The 26,971-nt window shown below is 38.2% G+C and overlaps 1 protein-coding gene across 1 annotated transcript in view; it reads right to left on the minus strand.

The window, feature by feature from the left end:
* HDAC9 (histone deacetylase 9) overlaps positions 1–26,971 on the minus strand; it is a 485,158-nt gene that overhangs the window by 102,901 nt on the left and 355,286 nt on the right. The window contains exons 18-19 of the mRNA XM_055803475.1: positions 12,717–12,824; positions 162–217 (exon numbers count right to left, since the gene is read on the minus strand). Coding sequence (XP_055659450.1) covers positions 162–217; positions 12,717–12,824 — 164 coding nt within the window. The remainder of the gene's footprint in view (positions 1–161; positions 218–12,716; positions 12,825–26,971) is intronic.

The following is a 26,971-nucleotide window of genomic DNA, read 5'->3' on the forward strand; positions in this document are numbered from 1 at the left end:
AATGCTATATGATCTCTGAGGCCATAAATCTGCTTCTGGGAGTACCTAGAAAGCCTTTTCAGTCATCTGCTAACAATTACAGTTCTTCAGAGACATGCACAACACAGGTGATTGCCAGTAACCTTAGTGCTCCAAGATGGGCAATATTCCCTGGTACTTACATGGCTGTTGATTCTTCAGCATGATGGCCTGGGGGCCTTACAACAGCAAAGCCATTCTGTAAGAACAAGATAGGTTTTCAATTATCAGCTTAAAAAAACCCCCTTGACTCAGTGCAAAACAGAGCAGCAGGCAGACTGGATTGAAATCCATTGCAGGCACTTGAGCACTTTTCCTGTCCAATCATCCTTTCAAAGTATTGCCAGAGATAATAATTTGAGAATAGTGGCATATAAACATATAAATACACACATGCATATACATACAAACACACAAGATCTAAAGAGGAGGAAAAAGGCAGGATGAGAAAGCTGTTGTTATCAATTCTGCTGTCTAGAATTCACATTTAAAAGGAAGCAGAGACCACAGATACACTCTTGATCTAGGTTCCTGTAATTTTACATTGCTCCAGCTTGAGATGCTTCAAAATAAAAGTAGCTTGAGGTATGCATTTTACATGATTAGTCAGTGTTGACCCTACCTTCTGTATGCACTAAATAATAGATTCACACACACATGCTCACATGTAATTTCTAACAGTAGAAAAAGGACAACAACATATTTCTGCAAACCATAAATTAAACTGGAGAACCTGCTACACTCACAATTTTAATGAATTCCCTAAAGTAATTTTCTAACACACTTTCTGGAATTGTATATAAATGTCATAAAGTACAGCACTAAGATCAGTGATGACTGAAGAACTCTTTGCCTCTAGAGTCACTAAAGATAAAAGAAAAATTAAATTTCCCTCCTTCCAGCATGGGTAAGGTAAAGGGAAAATGTAGAAGTACTGGCAAGGTAGGTCTGTTCAGAAAGTCAGATTATGTATTCAGGAAGCAGAATCTCTAAGGGTGTGTATCATATCAAATTTCTTTTACAGCAGTCACACAGGAGTAACACCATTACTTCATAAAATATACTTTTTATTTCAACCACTTACAGTCTCTTCTATTCAGCTATATATATGACAGATTAATGACAATTAACACATACAGAAAAATGAGAAATTATAATCTGTGCATGAGTATATCAACCAAACTTGCATTTTCAAGCAGCCTCGCACAAATACCATGTGTGTATGTATAGCTCAGGACCGACCGGCAATATATTTTCAGAGGGGAGGGGACAGGAAGAAAAAAGATAGAATAGTTTTATACTTTAATAATCAGTATTAAAGCAAATCAGTTTGATGTACTTAAACTAGTGAAATGTCAATGTTTCAGCCTTTGCTCATTTGAAACAAACATGATAATCACTACACTTTCACTCACACTGGTGTGAATAAGGAGGAACAACACAGCAGTTAACTGGTTACATAGGTGCCTGTGAAATCTGCTTATTTACAATCCTGTTAATGTGTGTGTGTACCTGTGCAATTGTCTACCTATGTTGTTTCACTGACATTAATTTATAAAAAAATACTACTAGTGTATTGCTGCTAAACGTAATCCAAGGAGCCAGCTGCAAAGTTTTGTGGAACATTGCCAAAGTTCTATCAGACTACAATGAATTTAAACCATAATGCAAACAGAGTACATCTGTAAGTGGTTCTTTTGGCCACCAGTTAAAGAATCTGAGAGATTTGACATCATGCCTTATTTTGCATTAAATGTCCACATTTAAAAAAATGACACCCCCCAAAAAAAGAAACAAAAAAACCCAACCACACACACCCCTGAAGACAGAACAAATATATGTGTTCATATTTAGGCAGGGATTCCTGGAGGCAGAATATAAATTGCCTATAGATCAAACACATCATCAAAAAAAAAGGTCTTCTGGACTGCACTAATCTTCAGAACCAAACCAGCTTTACACTCTTAGCTAAACCCCTGTTTCTTATCCTTCCGAGGGTTTTTTAACATTTCCTTTTCAAACAAAATATGACTTACAGAAGAATTCTATGAAGAAATCTGTTGTAACATTTATGAAAAAACAAAGTATGTGTATGCTGAGGAATGTACAGCTAATGAAATGAAAAAAGACTCTCAGAAGAGGGTATTACTAGAGAGATAGCATCATGCTACCTGTATTTTGTTCTCTTGATATTTTAAAGAATTTGGAAAAAATCCATGCAACGCTTACAGCTGCCCTGGCTCAGCTCACAGCTCATTATCATCTAACTTTATCAGCATTCCCAAAAGATCAATATAATTAAGATGATTATCTCTGGAAGGATTTCATGGAGCAATATAGAGGCAGAAAAAATCAACACTGCTGTTTTTGACAAAATGACAGTTACAGTATAAGCTTCTCTTTTCTGTTTCCATACTTGGACAAGACTGTTTGGAAGCCCCGTTTTGTTATAGCTAGCTAATTTCTGCTATCGGTGCTTAAGTTAACTATTACAGTTCTTGAGCACTGAAGACACTATCAGAGCTTAAGTTAACTATTATTGTTCTCCACGAGCATGCAAGACATTCTCATCAGTGTTGTGACCATTTTTTATGTGTTTTTACATTACAAGAAGTTGAGTATTCACATAGGGAATTTTCTTCTCTTAAAATACAGTGCCTATCTTATATTGATGATAAAGCACAAAATATAATCAAATTTTACCAAACACTGAAAACTAGTTACCACACAGTATTAACAGCAACTTTTGTGCAATTGATAATAAACTTCATTTCTCCTACTTTCAAACTTTATATGAACACAGTGTACATTAGCACAACGGAACATGAATTCATTTATTTAGGTAATATTTAAATACCGGACAGTGAGTTCAGAACAGTAGACAGAAAGGCAAAAATCTGCTTTAAAGATAGAAAGACTAACACAGAGCAATATGTTGAAAATGAAGCCAACTCACATAAATTCAAAGCATTTTTGTACAGAGCCTTATTTATACTAGGATACAGACACCTTTAAATGTAGACAGAACATTAAACTGACTGACAGACATGAACATTAGAAAAAGGATTCTTGTCGGTGCCATTATATGATTACCTTTAGTTAAATGTGAGGGTAAAGAGTAAAGCCTGAATAAAGATATTCTAAAATCTGTGTGTATTTGAACAACCAACAGAAGTCTGCCCAAACCGTTTACAAAGAAGATTCATTGCAGATAGACCCACTTAGCTGGATCTTTAATGAAAACTAAGAAAAAATGTCAGTCTTTTTCCACAGTAATCCAGGTATTATCTTCTTTTATGACTCCAAATAGGCAGTTGGATGCTTGATTTCCAAAGAACAGAGGTGTACATCCTACTATCTCCTTCTTGTCTTTGGTGGTACAGTTGTTTCCTTTCTGTAGTGTGCTGGGTTAGGTTAGAGTGTTGGGCTACATCATGCTTGGGCATCTACTATACCTCTCCCTGGACCTTTCCAAGATAAGCACTCAAGACAATACCATAACATGGGTGGTTACTCCAGGGCTTGGGACTGATCATCTACAGCAGAGATCCATTGGTGTTTCTGTTATACAAGGAGGGAAAACTAGATGTAGGCAATTTTTCCCTAGGGCAATATGTGGTGACTATGGCAAGGTGTGAATCATTCTTTCGTTTGCTTGACAGTGAAGAGCTTGCTTTTCCTAGATTCCAAATGGATCAAATGTGACCCAGCCAGTCTGTTACTCCAGATATGCTGAGAAGACTGGCCAAGAAGCAGTGCATACTAGCTTCAGCTTGGTACTACTCTGGTAAAATCATCTGGCTTGTTGTTGACTCCAAGAAAAGCCAGTGCCATGCAAGAAATAGAAATGAACTCCAGCAGGCACTCCAAGAACACTTATTGAAGCAGTAGAAGACTCAGTTTAAACTCTTTCTTGAACATGGGCGTGAATTTGTAAATATTCCTCCCATACCTGTTTGTGTATTTAGATTATGTTGTCCTTAAACTAGATATTGAGACACAACTTCTCAGTCTAAGTGAGTTTTCTAATAACAGGTATAGAGTCATATTCTTCCTCAGCTCTCTTATTCCAACTTATGAATCTTTAATTATTTCCTGTGAATTAGAAGTCCTTCAATAGAGGACAAAAACCCAAACTGAATCTCAAATTTAAGACAAGACAGTTTTATATGGAATTTAAAAATGGATTCCTTCCTGCTGAAAAGATAAATTGAAACTTTTCTTGTATTTTAAGCTGTAAACCCCTGTGCAAAAGAGCAATGCCGTGTGTCCCAACTATTCAAGAAGCAATAGGCATAAACTGAAACATAGGAGGGTCCGTCTGAACATATAAAAATGCCCTTTTACTGTGAGGGTGTCGAAGCAATAGCACAGGTTTCCCAGAGAGGTTGTGGAGTCTTCATCGCTGGACATATACAAAAGCCATCTGGACATAGTCCTGGGTAACTAACTCTAGCTCTGCCTGCTTGAGCAGGGGGGGACAACACCCAGTGACCTTCTGAGGTCACTTCCAATCTCAACTGTTCTGTGATTCTGTGATTCTATTCAGAAATTCATAATCTTTGAAAAAAGGCTTTCAGGAAAATGGATGTGATCCCAAATGATGAGCAAATTTCTCAGCAAAACTTTGTCCCATGCTCTAACTAATTGCAGCTACATGCATTGTTAGGACAGCTTTCTCAGGAATCTGTGTATTTCATATGGAGACCAGGTACCCAAGTCTGGATTCCACACTTGAAGCTCAACATCCTCCTAAAGTCAGATGTTTAAAGTCCCTATTTTCTACATATCTAAATCCTTTAACTTATCTGCTCCTTAGCTCTTAAAATTATCAGTGCTTAAACGTGGCATTTTTAGACATTCACTTGTTTTTAATGGAAAGATTTTATTCTTGCTTCAGCGTGCCCGGGCTTCAGAATGAGAAGCAAATCATTGAAGCTAATACTTCATATCTTTGTAGAAACTTCTTTATTTATTTTACAGAATTGTATCCATTCATCCTGTCAGAATCGACATGTTTTATATATATAAAACTTTGTATCTTTACAAAGTTGTATAAAAGCCTATTTCTTTAAAATGTGCTCCATATAGTATATCTGACAGGGTGTAACCCCTGAAGTAGCCTTAGTGCCATCTTTAACCCTGCTATCTCTGGCTTAGTTAACTCCTACAATAACAAACATCACTGCTACTTTAAGTCTTGGTTGCCTACAACAATCCTCTTGTAACTGGTACCCTGAAGAAGATAACCATATTTTTACCAGTGTCACTTATGCTGTAACATGATCCTGAGCTATGCCATTCAGCAGGGAAGGTGAAAGTAAGAGTGGTGTAAGGCTGAGGCAATCCTCAGGTACCTGTTTAGGACAATTTTACAAGCTATTCATCCTGCTAGAGTGGGAGCCAGTGTCTGGCCTTGGAGGTCTATGAATGCAGTCAACAAGAACCCCTGTTTTAACAGAGTAGTGTTAACAGGACATAGATTTGCCAAGAAAACAGTAATGGACATGAGGGAATACCATTTTGTCTTGCAGAGGAAGCTAGTAGAGGCCAAGAACATAGAAATGGACATTAAACATTTAACTCTGTAATGGAAACAAAGAGTTCCCTGTCTGCTTTCTGGACAGTCTAAGAGAATAGCACCAGAAAATCACATGAAAAGTTGGTGCTTGCAGGCTAACTTGTATACAACCATGATGGCCTGTTCAGCCACACCTGGTGTTAACTGTATTGGGAAAGAAAGCAAAGATTTTTAAGAACAGAGTGGTCACAGAGATAATCTATGTACCACACATATAATTACAGTTGTACTACTGTATGAAATAATAATAGTAATTCAGGTATACATATAAACATAATTGCCGGGATAATGTATCTAAGAGATGGTTCCATATGAAATTTTGTAATTTTGTAACTCTGTAAAAGTAAAGAATACAAACTACTGTCTAAAAGACTTTATTGGTAACTTTGATTGATGGCTTTTATCAATCATATATTTAACACTAGTAAAATAAACATTTTTACTGTTTCTTACACACTATGCATTGTTAAAAGTGCTGTGCCTGGAAGAGCTGTGGAAAAAATGCCTTTTTGTGGCTGCCACACATGGGCTTTTTTTTTTTTTTTAAGGCAGAGGGAGAGTGTTATGGGGCAGAGGGTGAGACAGAGTGGTAGAGACAAGGGTAGGGAAGAAGCTGCAGGAGGAGTACTGTCCAGGAGGCACTACAGCACAGAGCACTTCTCAGGAAAGGAGATCTCTGTAGGAAACCAGAGAAGCTGTGTGGGGTTTTGTGTTGTTTAGGCAGGCACGGAAATGTGCTAGCCTGAAGCTTTACTGGAGGGAGGACACTGTGAGGCTAGGGAGACATTTTATTTTCAGCTCTTTTTGTTTATTATGTCTTTAGAAGGATACTTCATTTTAATTTTTATTCGAAAAGATAGCAGTAGAGCTGTGACAGATGGCTGAGTGATTTTTATACAGAATACTTCTAAGACTAGAAAACTAAGATTTTGGAGGTGGGAGGGGGTTCATTAAGCTAATTCTGCTTATTCCCAAGATTAGTACAATTTACTATATGATGATTCCTCCATAGTCCTGTGTGACAAAGGCCTTGAGAACAGTAATAACCAAGCTCATTTGGAATGAGAGTTTCAAGTTGAATTTAAGTTATCCATGGATTATACAAAGACACCAGAGTAGCAAAGACCAAATGCAGGAGGTTTATTTTGGTATTGATTCAACCTGACATATCAGAAAGAACCATCCCAGGAACGTATCAGATTCTGGTTAGGAGGAAACTCATTTCAGTTGCTTTCATTCTGTCAAATCACCCCTAACTACCAGCAGGGCAATTTCACACATGTGTGTGCACACACATATACACATGATAAGACAGGGAAAGGGCTTGTGCTTCACTTGCTTCAGCTGAAGTGGATGTTCAAGACAGTCTCAGACCACGTTTTTAGCTTATGTGCCTTCTTTCTTGAGTGTTCTTTTGCAAAGCAAAATTGCTTCTTAATTCATTCAAACTTTTTTAGAAATGGGGAATAACAATACAAATCTTACCAGCCCTTGACAGTTTATTGTGCAGCTCTCTCCTGTTTCAAATTTGTCAGATTGAAAATATATGGTGCTTACGTGTTTCACATAAAAGAGTGCTGCCATTGCCAATGCTGACATATTTAAAGGACAGGCAAAGTAAACTAGACAGTAATCCTTATTATGGGTACTGTACTTAAAATAATTAATTCCAGCTTATAATAGTACTGAATGGGGTCATCTGAGGCTGAAGAAAACCATTTCAGAAATGTTCCTTTGGATTTTCAGTAGTTTCATGGTCTGTTCTGGCACTGAGTTGCCCATGATGATGGAAAGTCATCTACCATTGCAAAAAGTTTCTTATTTAGTATACTCTTTTTAAATTATACATTTCACTGGCACAATTTTTTTTCCTGCCAGTCAATTGTAAGATATTAAGGGACAGCTAGAGAAACATACTATTTGTTACCAGAAAAGAAGTTGAAACATATTTAATCTTTACAAAACAGCACATAATAAATCAACCATTACAAGAACAAATAGCGTTTTGAAGGACATTAATCAACAAAGTGTAATTATTCCAAAATTATCACACTAACATCAACTATCTGAATTTAGACTTTTAAAAAGTAGTATTAGTCATTTCATAGACATGGCAACAATAAGAGTGGCAGCATCATCATAAATAGCTTGATTAACACAATGGAAATATCAGTGACCTAAAATCTTTCGGAAAAAACGATGATTTGGCAATCTAAGTCCTAAAGATGAGATTTTCTGCAAGCTCTAAGAGTTACAAATGAAATCTGAAACTCAAGAGAGACCACAGATGCAGAAATCCTTCTTATTTCCCCCTGAGGTTTGTCTGATGTGGAGTTTGGACAACTTCGATACTCGTTCAGTTCAGCTGCAAGAGGGAAGTGCCTGCTGCATAAGATAGCTGGGTGCAGGCAAGCAGAGTCTTTTTGTGCTTAGCTGCCCGAGAGTGAAGTATTGCACAGGGGGGAAGGGGAGGTGAACTGAGCTGAGCATCAGAGTGCATGTAAAGAAAGCAACTGAGCCAGGATGGGAAATGGGAAGGCAAGGCTGGATAGCACCTCACAGTGCCATCAAACCATTAGACCACATGCCTCTGAAATCTGCCTCATTATTGCAGAGCAATGACTGGGACACCATGAGTGTTCCCTTTTGTAACATACTTCTAGCATAGCTCTATTTTCCTGTGGCAATGCAAAAGAGGAAGAAGATCCTTAGGAGACATTTCCAGGAAAGAAATGTTCTCTCTGTGGATGCTAGATCTTTTAGGGCCCTCTTTTTGAAGGTGTGGTCATTAGGTAGAAGCTAGAGACAATGATTTCCAAGTTCACAAGCTATACTGCATGCAAGAAATCATAGGGAGGGCACTACCTGTATTTCTTCCCCAAGCACCAAGGAATATATCATAAGACTTCTCTTATTTGTAAAAAATATTTATTGGATATAGCTAATGACTGCAGTGGAATTACATTTACTCAGTTCTGCATACTCGACTTTTCTAAAGATCTGTGGTCAGCCAGCAGATTATTAAAAGCCATGTACACAAATCTGTTGGGGAAATGAGAAAGAAGCAAAGGCAGATACAGAAATACAGCTAGACAGGAGAGCTGTGGTACCAGTTTCATATAATATGAATACCCCATCATGCATCAGCAGGTTTCCTAAATTATAAAAGGCTCTAAAAAAGAGTGACCTTCATGCAGTATTTAGGCTCATCTCCTACTGTAATATTGCCAAGATGACATTCATCATACATGTTAATAAATTCACAAAAAAAGGAAAAGCATTGCATTCAACTTAGTATAACATCAAATTTATCATACTATATATTTCAGTGGTGTGATTCTTTATTACCTATTAAATCTTTTCTCAAAATTGTATCAAATGGATTTCAATGAGTGTTCAGTATATTATTAAACAAACCCTCAAAATCCTTAATTTTGATTGTTTGATATAATGAAATAAAAAACATTCAGATTAAGACTCCCCAGAGAATGGACACTTTGTCCTAATTTAAAAAAAAAAAAAAATCACAGTAATTTAGTATTACAGCAGCAGTAGAATTTCAGTAAACCCTATTGTTTTATGCCCTTAGCACTGTCATATTGATGCTTTCCCCATTAGTCAAGGAGATCAAAGAAATCTGATGTCTCACAAGGGGTTTGAACTATGGTGAAGAGAACTCAACTCCTGGTCAGTTTTTGAACACTGTCCAAATCAGATGAACAAAATGTTGCTGTTCTCAGATGAGACCTGTGTGAAATGGGACTGATAGTCTCAGGAAATTCAGAATGAAGTAAAGAACCTTTTGCTTTGTGTATGAGTTTGACTCATGCCCAGCTCTGTAGTGAATCTCTCAATTGTTCTACAGACTTTTATAATTTATTCTGTAGTCTCAACCCTTTATTTAGTAGCATGTACCTATAGTTTCAACCTGTTATTATGACTCTATGCAATAGCAAGCGGTATCAGTAGAGATAATGGAATAAGGCAGTAAAGACTTTTTTTTTTTTTTTTTTGCTAGGCAGTGAAGACGTTTATCTTCAGTATTGTAGATATTTTTTTAAATTAATTGAATACATGTCCATAAAATAAACTATTATATTAATTTTAATTTTAGAAAAAGCATATTTGCATTTTTAAAAATGTATATATTGGTTCGTCAAGCTTTAAGAAATATTTGGGCTATTCATATCCAACTACACCGACAAATTTGATAATTCCTGTGTCAGAAAACTACTTGTTCAGTGAATGACTCCTGTTTCTCATTCTTGAGGCTTCTTGTCTCACACTTTGCCTATGCTAGATAGTTTTACTCTGAGGTTATCCTAATGTCACTATGGTTGTTTCAGAAAAAGGCATTTGTGATTCTCCAGTGCAGTGGGTAAATAATCCACTGCTGCCTCTGCTGCAGTCTGGAGCACTGCCTTGTAGGAAGTCCTTGCTGTGTATTGTAAGTCTGCCACGGTGAACTTCAGGACATGCAGCTCATCTCAGAGAACTGTGGGATTTCAGAAAAAATCAGTATGTCCTGTCTCATAATTTACTTTTTTTTCTTAAGATGACACAGAACTGACAGTGCACCATCTGATAGCAGCCCGCAGTGGTCAACTTCCATGGAAAACCTACAGCATGTTTCTCTATTGCTCTCATCTTGCTGTTTTACATGTTGCAGAGCTGCTATAGCTTACACATGGTTCTTGGGAGGTGCTTTTTGTTGTCCAAAGGTTTTGAAGCTGTGGCAGATCATTCCAGATTCCCATCAGAGCTTAATCCTCCCACTCAGTGCTTCACATGCATATGGGCTCAGTGAATGCACATGGAAGTGGTCAGCTTTGCTTCTCCTCAGATCTTCACAAGTACACTACAGAACTGCCATTTTCCCTGCGCTAGAAACAGCTGATCAATGCAACATGTATGTTTCCAGAGGAAAAATGGCAGCAAGATGGACAAACAACGTGTACAGTCATAGAAGTAGATTGGAACATACAGATCTGTGGGGCTAAAATCTTGCAGGTACCTACAATCTCATCCATAAAACCATGGAGAAAACCCCAGTGTAGAATGCAAAATATCTCCCTAATGTCGCTTACCATATGAGGGTATTGGGAACAACTTGCCAGCAAAAGCCAGATTTGTATGGGTGCAGTGACAAAGCAAACATAGGAGGACTCTGCTAGAATAGGTAATGTCAGTCTCAATGCATTTCCAGAACTTCTGCTACCATGCTTTTCTTCTGTCAGTTCAGGCCTTAGTCACCTTTCCATAACCTTATCCATAAATACCACAAGCAGATTGTTAGTTCATACGGTTGGCATGGAGGCATGTAAGTAATTGGGCTTCATGCTGAAAGTATAGGAGCTGGTTGGATAAACACTTATCAGGAATGACATGAGTATTCCTGATTCTCTTTCATAGCAAATCCTTTCCATTCCTATTTTCTTGATGATTTGGTGGTAAACCAACTACTTGGCATGTCTATTGAACAATTACCTCTCCTGTGTCTCAGCTGCAGGTTGCATGAGACTGCTTCAGTCCTATGACAAAGATTCAATTTAGGATCAACAACAATTTTACAGTAAACTACAAACTAGTGCTAAATTTAAAATATTTGTTTACAGACTGTTGCAACACCAGTAGCAACCCAGGTCTCACAGTGGCTGACTGATTCTTTTCAGCTGTCCATCACACACACATAAAAAACCAAGAACATTCACAGGTGTGGAAAGACACCACAAATGTACAGACATAAGTGGCAGAGATTCTGCAGCAAACCCTGCTCAAGTCAACTGCACACAGGACATATCTTATTATTCTTATCAAAACTTGATGTTGCCTTAGAGACTGACATATGTCCTACAGTCAGCAAAGGTAAAAACAAGCTAAAAAAGTCCTTCTTTACTTTCACTAATCCAGTTGGGTGGGAATAATGAACATTAAGTTGTGTAAGTGTACTGCATCCTGCTCTGCCCAGGAAGCTTAGTGGGGATGAAATACCCATCAGAAAGGATGCATGACAGGGTACCATATGATATGCCCTGTCCTTGATCTTAGATTTCAAAATATGTACATTTTGTGTAGTACCTCGCTAAATGATTCTGGCATCTGAATATGAAAGATTAGTAGGTGCATTTGATTGGGTCAGAGCTATAGTACTGCATTTCACCTAAGCATGCTGTCATTTATGTACCTATATATTCTATATCTATGTATATGTACACATAAACATATGTAACCCTCCCTAAACATATAGCTAACATACTTTGACTGAAACAAGACAGACATACAGGAAGAAAATTCTCAAATTTGGATACAGTTTGGACTTTTAAAAATCATCGTACAATGCTAATTCTAAAATACTTATTTCTATCTTGGTTTTGGAAACAGGAATCAATCCATTAGTATTTGGGCTGGAAAGTGAATAAACAGTTTCATTAAGGAGACATGTTAGCTCCAACAATGTTTATTGGGGCAAGCCCGCACTCTGGCTGCATATGGTGCACCTTTAAATAGGGCTGTTAAAATACCAAATAAAATGTCAGTCCGTCAGGTCTGGACCTTTTATAAATTGTTTAGACTGGGGATAATTTGGGTTTTGTACATCATGCCTTGCAGACGTGCAGCACAGAGATAGGAAAGGAAAGGGGGCAGGGAGGAGGGCGCGGGGCAGTCAGCCTGGCAGAAAGGCACCTCCTGGGCCATCGCTCTCCCCGCCAGCCACCTCGTCTTCCCCCTCACTGCACACCCCTGTTTGCCTCCCCTCTCTCTGGGTGGTATCCTGAGGTTACGCACGTGACTGAACGACCATATTAAAAAAAAAAAAAAAAAGTAAAAAGTCCATTTCAAAAGGCAGCACTACAGCCACTTGCCAGAGATGTGCACGCTATGAGTAACTTCACCTCGGGCTGTAGCAGCCCTGCGCTGTAAGAACCCACCACTCTTCCAGGATATCAAAGGCCAGCGAGGCCTGGAAGAGCCTCCGGGGCTGCCACACCTTCGTGGCCATCCTCCCGGCCCTCCTCCCGCCATCCTCCCCAGAGCAGCGGGCTGAACAACGCCTCCCTTCAGCCCCCCTCGCTCCACCGCCCCAGCGCTCCCACCCACGGCGCGGTCCGGACCTCACCTTCAGCTCCCGGGAGGCCACGCGGGCTGCCAGCTCGATGACACAGCCCACCGCCATGCGTGCCGCCCCGGCGGAGTGCAGCTCGTTCCAAACGGTGTCACTGTCCACCTGAGCAAACAGCCGGCCCCGGGAGGAAGGCAGGGAAGAGAGGGAGAGGGAGAGGGAGAGGGAGAGCATGAGAGAAAACAAACCCGTGAGGGAGGGCTGGCAGCGTGACAGCCCATGTACAATAACATCAGTCTTCCGTCCTGGCCAGCTGAAAGGCCTTCTGGACATGGCTTTGCTTATGCTTTTTCTCTGCACAGGCTTTTCCAATGGAAACACATTCCTGTCATGCCTCGCTGCCATTCCCTGTTTAGATTTCTCATTACAAACAGCGTTACATCGGCCGGGCCGGGCCTGCTTGCCAGACGCCAGACGCGGTGTGCCGGGCCCTCACGCCGGCGGGGTGATGGGGACCTGCCAGTGCTGGGGCAAAGCATCTGGTGGAGATGGCCACCGCGGGCTCCGGAAGCTGTCACAGGCAGCCCGTGCCACCAAAACTCACCGGTGAGTGAGTGAGTGAGGGGTCATTACCCCTTTTTTTAAAAAAAGAAAAGAGCAGTAAGCGCTCGTCTTTCCTACCCAGGCAGGAGTCATATTTGAGTGACTGAAATCAGAACGATTAATTGTTTGAATTAATTTCAGTAGTCACTATTGCCATAGACAGAAAGTAAAATTAAATAAAATTAAATCAAATAAAGTGCAACCCTTTCTGTGTCTCCACTTTTGACGAACTGATAATTTTTGGCTGAAAGGTTTTAGGTCCCACTTTGTGACAGATGACTGTGGTTATTTAAAGCAAAGAACATTTTTTGTGCTTGCTAAATGAGTAAGCGTTACATGTTAAACATGACATGAATATTATCTAAAATACAAGGATAAAATATTATAAAAATAAAATATTACAAAGGAAATATTATAAAGGTGGCTAAGCAGCACAGCTCTACAGCTTCAATCAGTATGCTAAAATTTTACTTCTGAAATCTATTTTTAGTAACTCTTTATTTATTTTATACCAATAACTATAGGTGAAATGTTGTATATCCTTTTTATGATATTAGGGCTAGCACACATGATGGTCTGAAAAAGTCATTCAAAGAGACAGCCAGACTTCCTCGATGCTCCATGGGAAGTGCATTTAATTGTATCATACTGTACAAATTTATCATGAAAAGAAAAACGTTTAGGGATAGACAAAATACTGTGGCAGATGCTATTTGGATAACTTCCAAGCACACTGAGACATGTTTTCAGTTTGAAGCAGAAGCTTCTGTTCCTAATTTCTTTTTTTTTTTTTTTTAAAAAAAAAAAAAAAGGAATGAAAGAAAGAAATCAAGTAATTGAAAATGGATGCAACTGCTGCTCAACTTTTGAGGTTCTAAGGAATTTCTCTGATTAGTCATTTGAAACAGAAAGAAGCTTGATCTTCTCTACACCTGTCAAATATCTTCACCATTACTGTTACAATAATATTGTATTTCAAACTACTAAAGTGATCTTACTTTTCAGTGTGCTGGACCCGAGTTCTCTATCGTTCCTATCAGTTTTGTGTGCATGGAGCAGAACTAACAAAAATAGTTTGTGTTCATAGTAGACCTGAATAAGGAGACTGGATTTTGCTCACAAAGTTTAGAATAAGTTATAACAGCATACTGTATTTACATCCAAGAAACTAAAAATATTGTACAAACACAATTAAACATCATTAGTTTGATATGGGATGATTTATTATATTTGTTTTGCAGATTGGTAGCTTGAGATTGAAAGAAATTAAGTAGCTTTCCCAAACACACACACAAATCAATAAGTAACTAAGAAAATTACAAGAAGAAATAAGAAAGAAACCAAGTAGGAAAAAAAATAATGATGCATTTAACATTAGGCAGACCTTCAGATTGTCTCTCTATTGCTTTAAAGCAACTGTGAATCAATTTTCATTTTTAAAACAAATAAAGAGATAAATAAGTAGAGGTCATTGGTTAAATCAATTTAATGAAACCATAATAAAGTTTGAGAAATACTGTGCAGTACTTTAAATAAAGAAGTATCAACAAGAGGGCTGGGAGGGAGTACTTTCTTACAATTTTTATGGCTAGAAAATTAAGGTTAACGTGAAGGAGTGGCTGATGAAAAAGGTTCAATGGCAGCTGCTCAGTACACCAGGGCACAAGCAGGAGCCTGCAGCCTCAAAGGGACTATGATTCATTTCCAGGAAGACCGATTAAGTTAAAATTGTAACCACAGCTTGAGAGTGCCCACCCTTCAAGACAGTTGTCAGCTCTGACACATGAGACGGCAGTCTCTCCAACCACTAAATGCTTAGTATTGGCCAGGATACGGCATTTATCATCTTCTGCTTTCAACTGAGTGTGAGAAGACTGAACTGGGACAATAAGACCAAATATCTTCCACTGAAAAATTTGCCTCAGACCACGTGAATGACTGCTACCTCATTTTACCTGGACAGGAAGTAAAAATGGACAATCAGGAAAGAAAACAGCATTTCCTGAGGAATTTTCAAAAATTACCACCTAAATATACACAGGAAATTCAGGATATTTTAGCTGATCTTTTGGGCATGGTACATGTAACAAATAATAAACTCAAAGCCAGGGGTAGCCAACTGAAGCTGCATACCTTAGTGCACAGTTATTATAATACAAGAAAACTAACATAAACATATGAATAATTACCCTGAAAAGGTGCAGTATTACAAACTTAGATGTCAAATTCTATTTCATATTTATACAAAATTAAGACTGAATTTCTGAGGAACATATCATGAAGAAAAACCTAGAAAAACTTCCATCATACAATCAATGCTTTAGCTGTAATGACTGGAAAATGCCATCTCACTCCGTTTTATATATCTATTAGTTCTATGTATAGCGTTAAATGTTTCAGGTGTGCAATCACAGATTTTTTTTTTAGTGTTACTCAATGTTTGCTTTGTAAATTACTGTTGAAATACAGTGGTATAAATGGCAAGCCCATTAAAATTACAGCTACTAGCTGGCCCAGTTGCCAAGCTGTATATGAAATGCAGCTATGTAAATTCTTACTAGATATGCTTTTCTTTATTCCTGTGAGGTGAAATGGTTGGATTATACACAAGTAAAGGGAATAGGATTAGACACTGTGGTTTCTGGTTCTAGTTCATGTATATATCACATATATCTGACAGTCTAGATGCTGAGTATGCATGAATTTGTGACAAACGTGATGCTTTCTGAATCACAGACTATGAAAAAGTCAGATGGAATTCTATAAGAGGTTATTTTTGTTCTGCAAGTGCTTTGGAGCCACAGAAGAATTCAGTAAAAAATTTACCTTGATTAGGAATTTTTTCAGAAAATTTTAAAGAACATTTGCAAAAAATACAGCATTTGTAGCTTAATTCTGACAGAGAATCTTAACCCCCTTTTTCCTGCCTAATTATATATATATATTATTTTCATTTAAAAGTCCTTTAAAAAATTGCCAGGGTAGGAAAATGTTCTGAACACCTAACCAAATGAAAAACCCCTATTTTTTTTAAAGTATCAAAATGTCAGTGTTAAACTATAAGCATGCTACACATTTTGTTATCAAAAATCCTATCACTTCTGCAGCTCTTCAAAGAAGGATTGTGCATGATAGTGCCAAGAGCCAACAAACACGAGCCCTGTGAATGCTGACTTTCTAACACACATATGGATTTACTTCACTCCAAGTTTCCTGAATGAACACTGTAGGTTGTAGGCTTTTTCAAGCACATCTAGTATAGCTCAATCATTGGCATCTGTAGCAAAGCTAATACTCTGTAAAGCTACAGATGATAGAAATTAAGCTACCTGTCCCTGAAGTGGATGTGGAGGCATTAAAGAGGAAGGGAATGACTTAAGTGAAATGTAGGTAACTTTTCCTGACTGAATATGACTTATGTTTCAGAAGTTCCCTGCTTTGCACTACAAAAAGAACTTGATATGAATGCTTGCTGCAAGAAATATCTATGTGATAACTTAACTTTCACAAACTTTAAGCATACTTAAAACAAGCTAAGAAAAAAGAAACCTTGCAGCAGAGACTTTTCACCAGATAGAAAGTTTGTCCCATAACCCTTCATGGCTGGAATATTTCATACTGAGGAAGACTGACTATAAAGTTTGAAAGTTACCAACTCCTTATACTGTGCTCAGGTTGTGGCACGTGTATATGAAGGTAGAGAGGAAGGATATGGCAATACATCTGAGAGAGTTTGTTTACCTAAAGGCCTTTCTGAAATCACTGCAGCTGCTGAAACTGGAAATGTTACTTGTCCTGCTATTTACATTTATCTGAAACCTACCTCAGAGAAGCAAAAAAGTAGCATGAATAATAATTCTAAAGCATCTTAAATAGATATTTATAACTGTCTTTTGTTTCATCTGTCCTTTCTTCTGCTAAAGAACCTCTTCATTTTTCACCCTCTGTTTCAGTCCTCCCTCCTCTGGAAACCTCCTGGGATCTGCCCAGTGGTCACTGGATCACAGTTCTGCTGACCAGAGATGCTGCTCCCAGTTGGACACACCCTTCTATTTTTCAAACCCTGCATGGTGTATTCATCTGTGTGAGTTATTTCTCTTTCTTAAATACTTATGATATACTCTGAAGTTACCTTAAATACACATTCACTGATAACGGTATGGCAATATAAAAGAACACCCAAGATACTGGTTTGGGATGGATTCTGACAAAGCATCTCTCTCTCTCTCTCTCTCTCTGATTAAACATAAATCCAGCTTCCACAGTGGAATTCTGTTTTCACTCCTAAAAGGAATGAAAAATAGACTGAACCACTCATTCTGCTCTGGATGCTCTGCACAACTGTTGTCATCATAAAAATAAAAACCAGTCCTCCTAGAGTTACTGCACATTCCTACTAGAGATACTCATTCTCTGAGAATAGTTCCAAAAATTAAATCTGTCATCTACCTGTTCATGGAACTTTTGACCTCTGATGATTCTTTGATAGCAGTGATTGTATTCTATGTGTCCAATATTCTGGACAACAAGCTAAAAAGTAGCAGTTCTTTACAATAGTTTAAAAGGATTCTTTGCCCTTTCTTTAAAGAACAGAGGTTGGGCTCAACTTTCCTGAGATGGAAGTTAATCGAGTATGCATTTCAGATGGATACATTTCAACACAAATCTGGGAAAGTACTACATAAAAAAAAATACTGTCCTTTGATATAAGTGGTTATGAAATTAAGAAGTAAATAAAAACTAGTCAGCTAACTAGAGTGTAATTATATGCAGTAAACAAACTGATTAAGAAATCTGTGAGAAATAATATAGAAGAGTAGAGACCTCCTCAGTGATACTGCAATTTAATAAAAGTTGCATATTGCAGAGCAGATTTCTGTGCTTTAGCTTTAAAAGCATTCAGACTCTCACACTCTTCCACCTATGCCAGAACAAACACATTTACATCACTGGTGTTTTTAGTTGCCTGGCATGAAAATAGAAATTAAATATTTTTTCTGAAGTGTTGCAACTTCTAAAAATTGTGTGTGGCATTTTGCTATCATTTCAGCAAGGCATCTGTCATTGTTGGAGACAGTTGGTGCCAGCAAATGCTAGCACATAAGTTTGTAATACTTTGCTCCTGACCATGAGCAGTGCAGCTTCCCAGGTGCCACGCTCATAGCTCTCACCTCCCACTCTTACAGATGTCCTGGTGATCATTCATCACCTCCATGATTTCCACTAAGAAGCAAAAGGCCCTCAACATGCTTCTCAGCTGCTGTTTCATCTCACCATGACTAAAGAAGCAAAGGTGTGCACATCATCTCCAAGGAACAACCTCTAATGAATGGCCTGTCAGCCATGTCTCTCATTAAGGAACAAAGGAGAAAAAGTTTGCATGGCTGATGCCTCTTCCATAAATCCCACATACAGGAAGTGTGTAAAAGTGGGCTACTTTAGGAGAAATACGTACAGTGAGCTTCCTTTATTTTTACTACTATTTTGCAGCTGTGTCAGAGATTTGTTCTGTCAAAGGCATTTCCAGCTGCTTTAATCTAAAATTCCTGCCTTAGAGAATGCCCAGAATACCAGCTTTTCATACTTTATTGCCTACCACTGCAGTTTACAAAAAAATTGTGAAGGGGATGCAGTCTTTAGGCTCCAGTGGGATGAATAGTTCAAAGGTTCATCACAAATCATTGCTTAAGCAAAAAACATGGAATTCACTTGGGCTTGCATGGACTTCTCTGTTGTGTTTGAATAGTTCCAATAAGAGAACTGATCAGCAATATTCATGGGAATGGACTTCTAAAAAGAATTTTAGAGGCTATTAATTCTGACCCCAAAATCTTCTTTCTGGGCAAGAACAAGGAATGTGGACAGTATATGTACCCACTGTATGTAGAATATTTTTACCTGCCAATACTGATCTAAGTTGTAAAGCTCTTATAAATCAAAGCCAATTTCCAGAAAATACTCAGTAAAAAAATTCTAAGTAAAAATTAATAATTGAATGCCTAGTAGAGTTACTGATGGTGGTAGTCAACCACTGATAAAAATGCAGCACCTCTACTTCTGTACAAACAGAATTCACTTTAAGGTTTGTAAAAAAGTAAGTAAATATGTGAGGTCTGTATTAAAAAAATAAATAGCTTTGTATTCAAAATGAGAATCATAAAAGAATCAGGCTAAGTCAAGCTGAAGCCTGAATAGAATATCGTCTTCAGAAGACATAGTTTGATTCAGTTGTTCTTTTAAACTAACTTTAGTGACAGGCATTCAGAATCATAAAGCATAGATTCGACACCCTAAAGGATCTCAAAACCTTAGTGAAAAAGTGATGTGTGGATCATTGGTAGGGGGAATAGAGGGAGGATAGCATGGTTTACATGTGGATTAGAACTTGGTTTTTTAAAAAAAATACATAAATAAAACACTTAAGACCAGATTCAAGGCTCAGATATGTGGCATATATACCAGATGCTTGTAAAAAACTGTTACTGCACTTTCAGATCTAACTCTGAGTACTCTATTTTAACTTGAAATTTGTTTTAGTATTTAATGTATTAGTGTGTGAAAATGCTTGTGCAACTGCCTTCTTATGTTTGATCATGCAGTTTCTAGGACCTCATGGGCAAATAGAACAATGTGTAGCTGGTTGTAATGCATACAGTTACAGAAAATACAACTTTTATGTGCAGGATTCAAGCCTTATTTTTTAAAAGATTCATCATTTGCTGCTGAACACGTCTTAGCAATATATAGCATTTAATCTTTCTTCTTCAATGTAGATGATATTTAGGTTAGAGGCCACCACTGGAGCTATGCTAGAACCTGGTCTTTATTCAGATAAGGAACACATGAACATTTCCTCTTCAGAGGGCTTTTCTGTCCATCTTGGGGGTTAAATTCTATCAATAAACACGATATGTTTTTAAAGTGCAAATGTGAATTCTGGTTTAGTTACAGAGTTCCCATCAAATCCATATGTGTGTGGGTGATTAAGTCTGGGGAAAGTGAATAGTATTAGTAAATTGTATATGGTACTGTTCCACTATTTACATACAATGTGTGTGTGTGTGTGTATATAATGTTTCATATTCTGGCAAATAGGAAGGCTTCTTTGCATAATGCTAGCCTTTGGCCACACAACAGTTTTTAGGAAATGCACAAGATGAGATAAAACCTTTAAAGATTTGACTTTATGGTATTTCATTAACTTCACAATAATTTTCTGTATTCCATGTGCCTTATCTTTGTTTACAGTTTTTTTCATCTAGTCTAGTACCAAAGGAAAAAGGTCCTCTCTTAAAAAAAGCCCCAAAATTGTCTGAGGGACCAAATTCTGTATTTGATGAGTAGGCAGATTACCACTCCTGAGCTTTCTATGGAAAGCCTGATGCAAGTAAAAGCAGTCTGGGGCTATTCTAAAATATTCTGTTGTGCCTGCTGCAATGCCAAGGAACTACATCTCCCAGTTAAACAGCTCCGCCTCTCACTGGTCTAAACATCAGGCTCCATGGTGGATGGTACAGGGCCACCTCAGTGCCATGAAAGGACAAGAATGGGACAAAATATCTGCACTTTAGCGTGAAGAGATTTTTTCCCTTTTTTGTGGCCATGGTATTCATATGCTAAATGCAGCATCCCCTCCCTGCCCAGAGATGAGAAAACATTGCACTTTCCACATCCAGAGATGAAGTCTCTGTGCCTCAGTAAAGGAAGAATATTGGTTTCCTGCTGTGATCACCCAGATTCATGTTATCACACTTGTTAACTTTTTTTTCTGAATTGGGTCTGGCTGAGCCCGACAGTGACCCTCATAGCGCCAGTGCTCTGTGTTGGTAACTAGAGGAAGGTGTTGATAACACGCCAGTGTTTTGGCTACTGCTGAGTAGTGCTCGCACAGCATCAAGGCTGTCCCTCCAAAATTATCCCCTCCACACTAGTAGGCTGAAGGTGGGCAAGATCTTAGGAGGGGACATAGCCAGGACAGCTGACCTGAAGTGACCAGTTGGATACTCCATACAATATGACATCTGCTCTGGTATAAAAGCTAAGAGAAAGGAGGAGGAAGGGAGGGATATTTTTGATTTAGGACGTCTGTTTTCTGGAGCAACCATTAGGCATACTAAAGTCCTGCTTCCTGGGAAGTGGCCGAACATCACCTGCTGATGTGAAGTAGAGAATAATATCTTTTGTTTTCCTTTGCTTCTACATGTGCAACCTTTGCTATTGCTTCATTAAACTGCCTTTATCTTGATCCACCAGTTTTGTTTTTTTAATCTTGTTTTCTCCTTCCCCTGTTCTGCTGAGGAGGGGAGTGATAGAGCAGCTTGGTGAGCACCTGGCATCCAGCCAGGGTCAACCCACCACATTTTCCTAAAATGAATGTGCCTAAAATTAAGAACTTCATTGCTTCAGGTCCCTGTCAATGAAGGAAATCAAGCATCTCCAGTCAGTTTTTCTGATCTTAGGTCAACTGACTCCTGCTGTAGTGATGCACATGGCTCTCTAATGGTTGTTGAGGCAAACAAGGGTGGTCAGGGTCCTGCTTTGGCTGCTCCAGTATTTTGTTTAAAATTAGGTATGTGAAGCTTGATAAGAGAATCTTCAGAGAACTGTTGTTATTCTGAACTGAAAGTAAGCAATGTGCAGTTTTTATCTCATTTCCCTATGTTGTCTTTAGTATGCCCACTCCAGGAAGCTGTGACTTTGTCTGCTAGAAAGTCTGCAATTCTCTGTACATAAGAATGCTTGACTAAAGTGTAATGTTAATTGATCTGTTCCTACAAAACAGCTGGCTCTCATGAACTGCGAGAACTGGTGGGGTATATCACCTAAAAAGTGCATTCACCAGTGCAGCTGGGAGTACGTTACACCCTCATTCACTCACCCTGTGGATAGCCTAAATAGGTTTATAGGGAACTGCGCTAAATGACTGAGCATGCAGACCCTTAAATGCTCTGGGATGACAAACCTCCAGCCCTTGTTCCAAGTCCCATCCCAACTGGCCTCAAGTTATGTCTTCGGGTGGTACCAGGATGGCCTTTTTGATCACATATTTTGATGACTTCTGCAGGAAACATCACACGGTCAACACTATGTAACTATGAGTCCTAAGTAGTCATGCAAAATATGTCAATTAAAGTATAATGTGCTTCTGAAGTTGTTTTCATTAAATATTGGAATTTTTTTAGGGATGGTATAGCTGCCAGAGAGGCTTAGGAAGTAAACAAGTCCTTTATTCCCAGAAGTCTCCCGCAATCTGCTCCAAAATGTTATAATGGCAAATTTCAGTAGGTTAATAAGGCAACTCGAGTAAGTAGTTTAAATTAATAGGTGATTATATTGATGGTATGTTATATTAATGATTTCCATCATATTGAGTAGGTGAGCTTCTAGGAATAACAGATTGCTTTCCTCAGACCAGGAAACAGACATATTTTTGGTTGACGTTTTAAAAGGACTATACCTATTTTGGTACAGCCTGGGATATAGGGGGAAGACACAAGTTAATTCTGAAATCTGTGTGGAGGTGATGTTTAATTTGAGTGCCCAAACCATAGCCAGTCCAATTTCTCTACAACCAGATTTGCATGCAGACATATGGAGAGACTGCTAAGCAGCCTGGAGCCTAAAGTCTGCTACAAGGAAACAATGCCATCATGAATATTTTCTTAATTTTTACAGTTATACCATGATAATGGAACCAGGTTGGTACCAATAGCTCTTATACAAAGAGGAATGAAAAGTCATAATATGTAAAGGCTGAAAATTCTTCCTGGGCTCAGGGTGAGAAGATCAAGGGAAGAATGAGAAGCCACAGAAAATTTGTTGCCTGGATAACTTCCTAAAGTTGTATACTACTGAAGTCTTGCCTTTCTTGTTGCTTTTCCTCCTGTGCAGTCATGAGGTACCACAGCAAGGAATGCCAGGAAGAAATTCAACATTCAGAAAATATGAATATTTTTAAGTTTTGGAAAAATGTAGAGAGATTTTATGGCGTTACATTTCTTTTCTTGACAGTTACTTTATTGTAACAATTATTTTCTGATATGAAAGATCTAAGCTACACTTCAGTTAATGAAACTGGCCAGCAGTTAATGAAACAAGACCATCCTATCTCAGCAAAAAATCTCACCTCTGTTATACTGCAATAACAGCAAAATTAGAGGAAATGTAATGGACTTTCCGTAATATGTACAAGCCAATCTCTAGCCATTCAAATGGCTTGATATTTAGCCCATGAACCACTCTGATCAGCTCACTAAACATTTATTCTGCTAAAGTCTGATTTCTTGTGAGGTGGTGTTCTCCCCCAGCTACTCCTCTTGCAATTTAAAGATCTGACTTTACACATCACAGGTTTGGAGCAGTGTCTTTTGAGGGTGGGGGGAGAGCAGGGGGGATTGGATAACTGCCCAATTTCATATGATAAAAGTGAAATTCTCTTCTGTCTGCAGGACAATCCCCAGGGAACAACGTATGAAACCCAAACTTAAATAAAATCATATCCTGTTTGCAAACATCATATTCCCTTTGCTTCTCAGTAATCTGCACCCATAAACCCTAGCACAGCTTGAGAGCCCATTCCTCATCTAAACAAATGCCATAAGCCCCTTTATACTTTTACAACCATGTCAGAAAATAATATTGACTGCCAATAGTGATGTGATTGGAGTTGCCTCCTCTGAGCCATAAAAGAAGCAGTCTGTTATCAATTTCTTTAAATGCATCAAGGGAATTATGGGTCGGTTCAGTTCCAAGTTATAAATGACAATTCAAAAGCCGCAGAAGTGTTTGAAGCTGGGAGCCGATGATGACATTATCATAAAAGCCTGCTCTTCTTTGCTTTTGTGGGTTTTTTTGCCTATCAACTAGACAAAAAAATATGGCTGAGAAATGACTTCAAGATTTCTTCACACAGCAGCAGGTCAAACAGGCAGGAAAACAATCACTATTTTTAGTGACAGTCTGAGGCAAGGAGATGAAACTTACTCCCACTGAAAGTAGATTTCTGCTGCTTTCATTGTCTTTTTCACAGCATAAGAGAAGGGAAAGAATTGCAATAGATTGATTCATTGATCAAATGATCAGTTATGGCTCTATTGGCTGTTTACAGATGAAAAATTGTGGATGGTCTGATAATCCACAGAACCAAAAAGTAATTTGTGATTATTTTCCCCATTTGGCCACTTCACCTGCAATCTACCCACCTCTCCTGGAAAACTTTTCACATTCCAAACTTCTGACCAGCTGCAAGAAACCATCTCTTGTTATTAAAACTGCTGGCCCTAGAGCTGCTAGTCTCTCTTCCAAGACAAAGAATTTCATCCCCCTGGTATTAGAATTTTTTAACAACAGTTGGTTCTGGAACAACCTTAAGCTTGCAAAAAGAATAAAAAACATTATTGTAAGAGGGAGGTCCCATACTTCAGTGGATGTTATACTGCTGACCCTAGATAGTCCTCTGATAAAAAATTAACCACCATTGAAAGAAAACCTGTTCCGAGCAAATTTAGGTTAGATTTGGAAAAGGTTTTTTTTTCTCTCTGTGGGACATCTGTTCAGTTTGACTGTCAGTATGAAACAGCTTTGTGCTTTTAGATAGATAATTATTACCTATATAGTTTCTTATAGAACTATAAAGTTTATTGTTTGATTTCTTCTGAAAGCCTAACATATACCAAACCAAATTCGCCAATGACCCTGACATAATCTGTCCCTATCACTACCTGAAAGAAAATTCATATGGATGAAAAATGTTTACAAAATCAGTAAATATAGCTTTACATGCCTTTTGCATGGGTACAAAAGATTTAGAGCCATGATGGAACAGGATCAGAAAATATTAGTTATGGACAATGCCTCTTGTTTGCTTTTCACAATTCTTGAAAAGAACTTTTCTTTACTGTAACTGTAAGTAACGTCCAAAGAAGAGGATCCCTGATCCTGACTGCAGTTTATTGGTACTGTTAGAACAGAGATAACAATGAGATCAATAATATAATAGAACTCAGAGTTACAGGGGTTAGTTGGACCTTTGTCTGTGAACAATGCAAACCATCCCAAATTCATGCCAACACAGCCTATAGCACATCAGCTGATCATGTCTTCAATGCCTGTGAAGTCCTAGATACCAGCGCTTGCTCAAAAAGCAGTTTCCATATTGTCCAGTGATTCTTTCATGTGAAACATATAAGCTGTTTGTGAAGCAGGGGCTCAGAGCTAGGAATGTACATTATTTATAAATGTATGACAGGTAGATCATAGCCTTAGATACATGGGCTTTATCCTACTAATGCTCTGTCTTGCTGGTCCAGTGCTCTTTTCAACAGTGGCACAGCTTCAGCACAGAGTGTGAGGGTCCCCAGCCAGAAACAATGGGACCTATGATCTCCTCAGTGATAACAACATCTGGTAAGAGATGGGGGCTCTGATATTAAATCCAGTCTGGCAGTGGAGAGAAATTAGTCTAGGTTTCCCATCCTCTGTGTAAGTAGCCTAACCACTAATCTATTTAATGATAGAAGAGCTGCAAATAACAGCCAGCAAGGTCCCCATATAGTTAGAATACAATAGGATCAAAGAGCTCTGAAAACCGTTCTCCAAGAGGCAGTCATAAAGTCTCCTGCAAGAAGGGAATCCTTTTTTGTCTTAATACTTTCTCACTGTATTCTTTAGCAAACAAGTAATGAAGCAAGCAAACAAGAAAATAAATGAGAACAAAAATTTTTAAGAGTCACTTCTTCCATCCTTCCTTAAAATCTTTGCATGAGCTACTTTTGGCCTTACATTGACCAATCACTACTTTATAACCTATTAAGTTGAAAGCTACTAAGTAGCAATGCTGCTTCTTTCTTTCCACCATCGTTTTGAAAGTAAACTTAAGAACTGCTTTCCACACAGTGTGAAGCAGCTCCCTTTCCCAGAGCTCATCTTAACCAATAGACATCTAAATATCACTGAAAGAGAGCTCCTAATCTGATTATTTACCTTGAAAAAGGTCATAACCTATTCCTTTAAAAGAGCCCCACAGCAAGCCTGACAATAATAATATGTAGAAAGGCAAAGCAACTAGCAAAAAAAATAAATAAAAGATCCATTTCTACAACATGTTCTTTAATCCAGTTTCCATGATTTTAAATAAGAAATAAACAGATTCAAAAAACTGTAGATAATTTTAAATGCTTTAAAAACCAAAGTTATAGTGAGCATTTCTGACTTGCATTAGCTTTAGAATGGACAACAAACTTTCATTAGTAGGATTTAAAAGCACATCTCTATTCATGATTTTTAATACCACAATAACTTGTTTCATAGAAAAATCTTATACTTTAATTTTCAAAGCATACCATAGCCCTATTTACTTTCCAAAGCCCTCAAAGAGATTTGTCAAGAAATTTTTACACCAGCTTCTCACCCAGAAGCCCAAACATCCTTTCTCAACTTTGTCTCATTCAGTTTTCTCTAAACTTCTTAATAAGTGCAACAACTATGTGAAAATTTCTTTTTTGATGCAGAAATATATGCATGTTTATGTGTGTGTGTGCATGTGCGCACACAGTATTGCATAGAGGTGCATGTGGACATGTATGCCTACGTGTCAATATGTAATGTTAGTTGATCCATATACAGAAATGACCTCAAGTTTCAAAATTACCAAGTTGCTGGCCACCAGGTTCCAAACTGCAGGTAGAGTCCTCAGCAAGCTAAGTTCACAG

This window comes from Falco peregrinus, chromosome 5 (genome assembly GCF_023634155.1).
Source record: "Falco peregrinus isolate bFalPer1 chromosome 5, bFalPer1.pri, whole genome shotgun sequence".
In the NCBI taxonomy this organism is placed as follows: domain Eukaryota; kingdom Metazoa; phylum Chordata; class Aves; order Falconiformes; family Falconidae; genus Falco; species Falco peregrinus.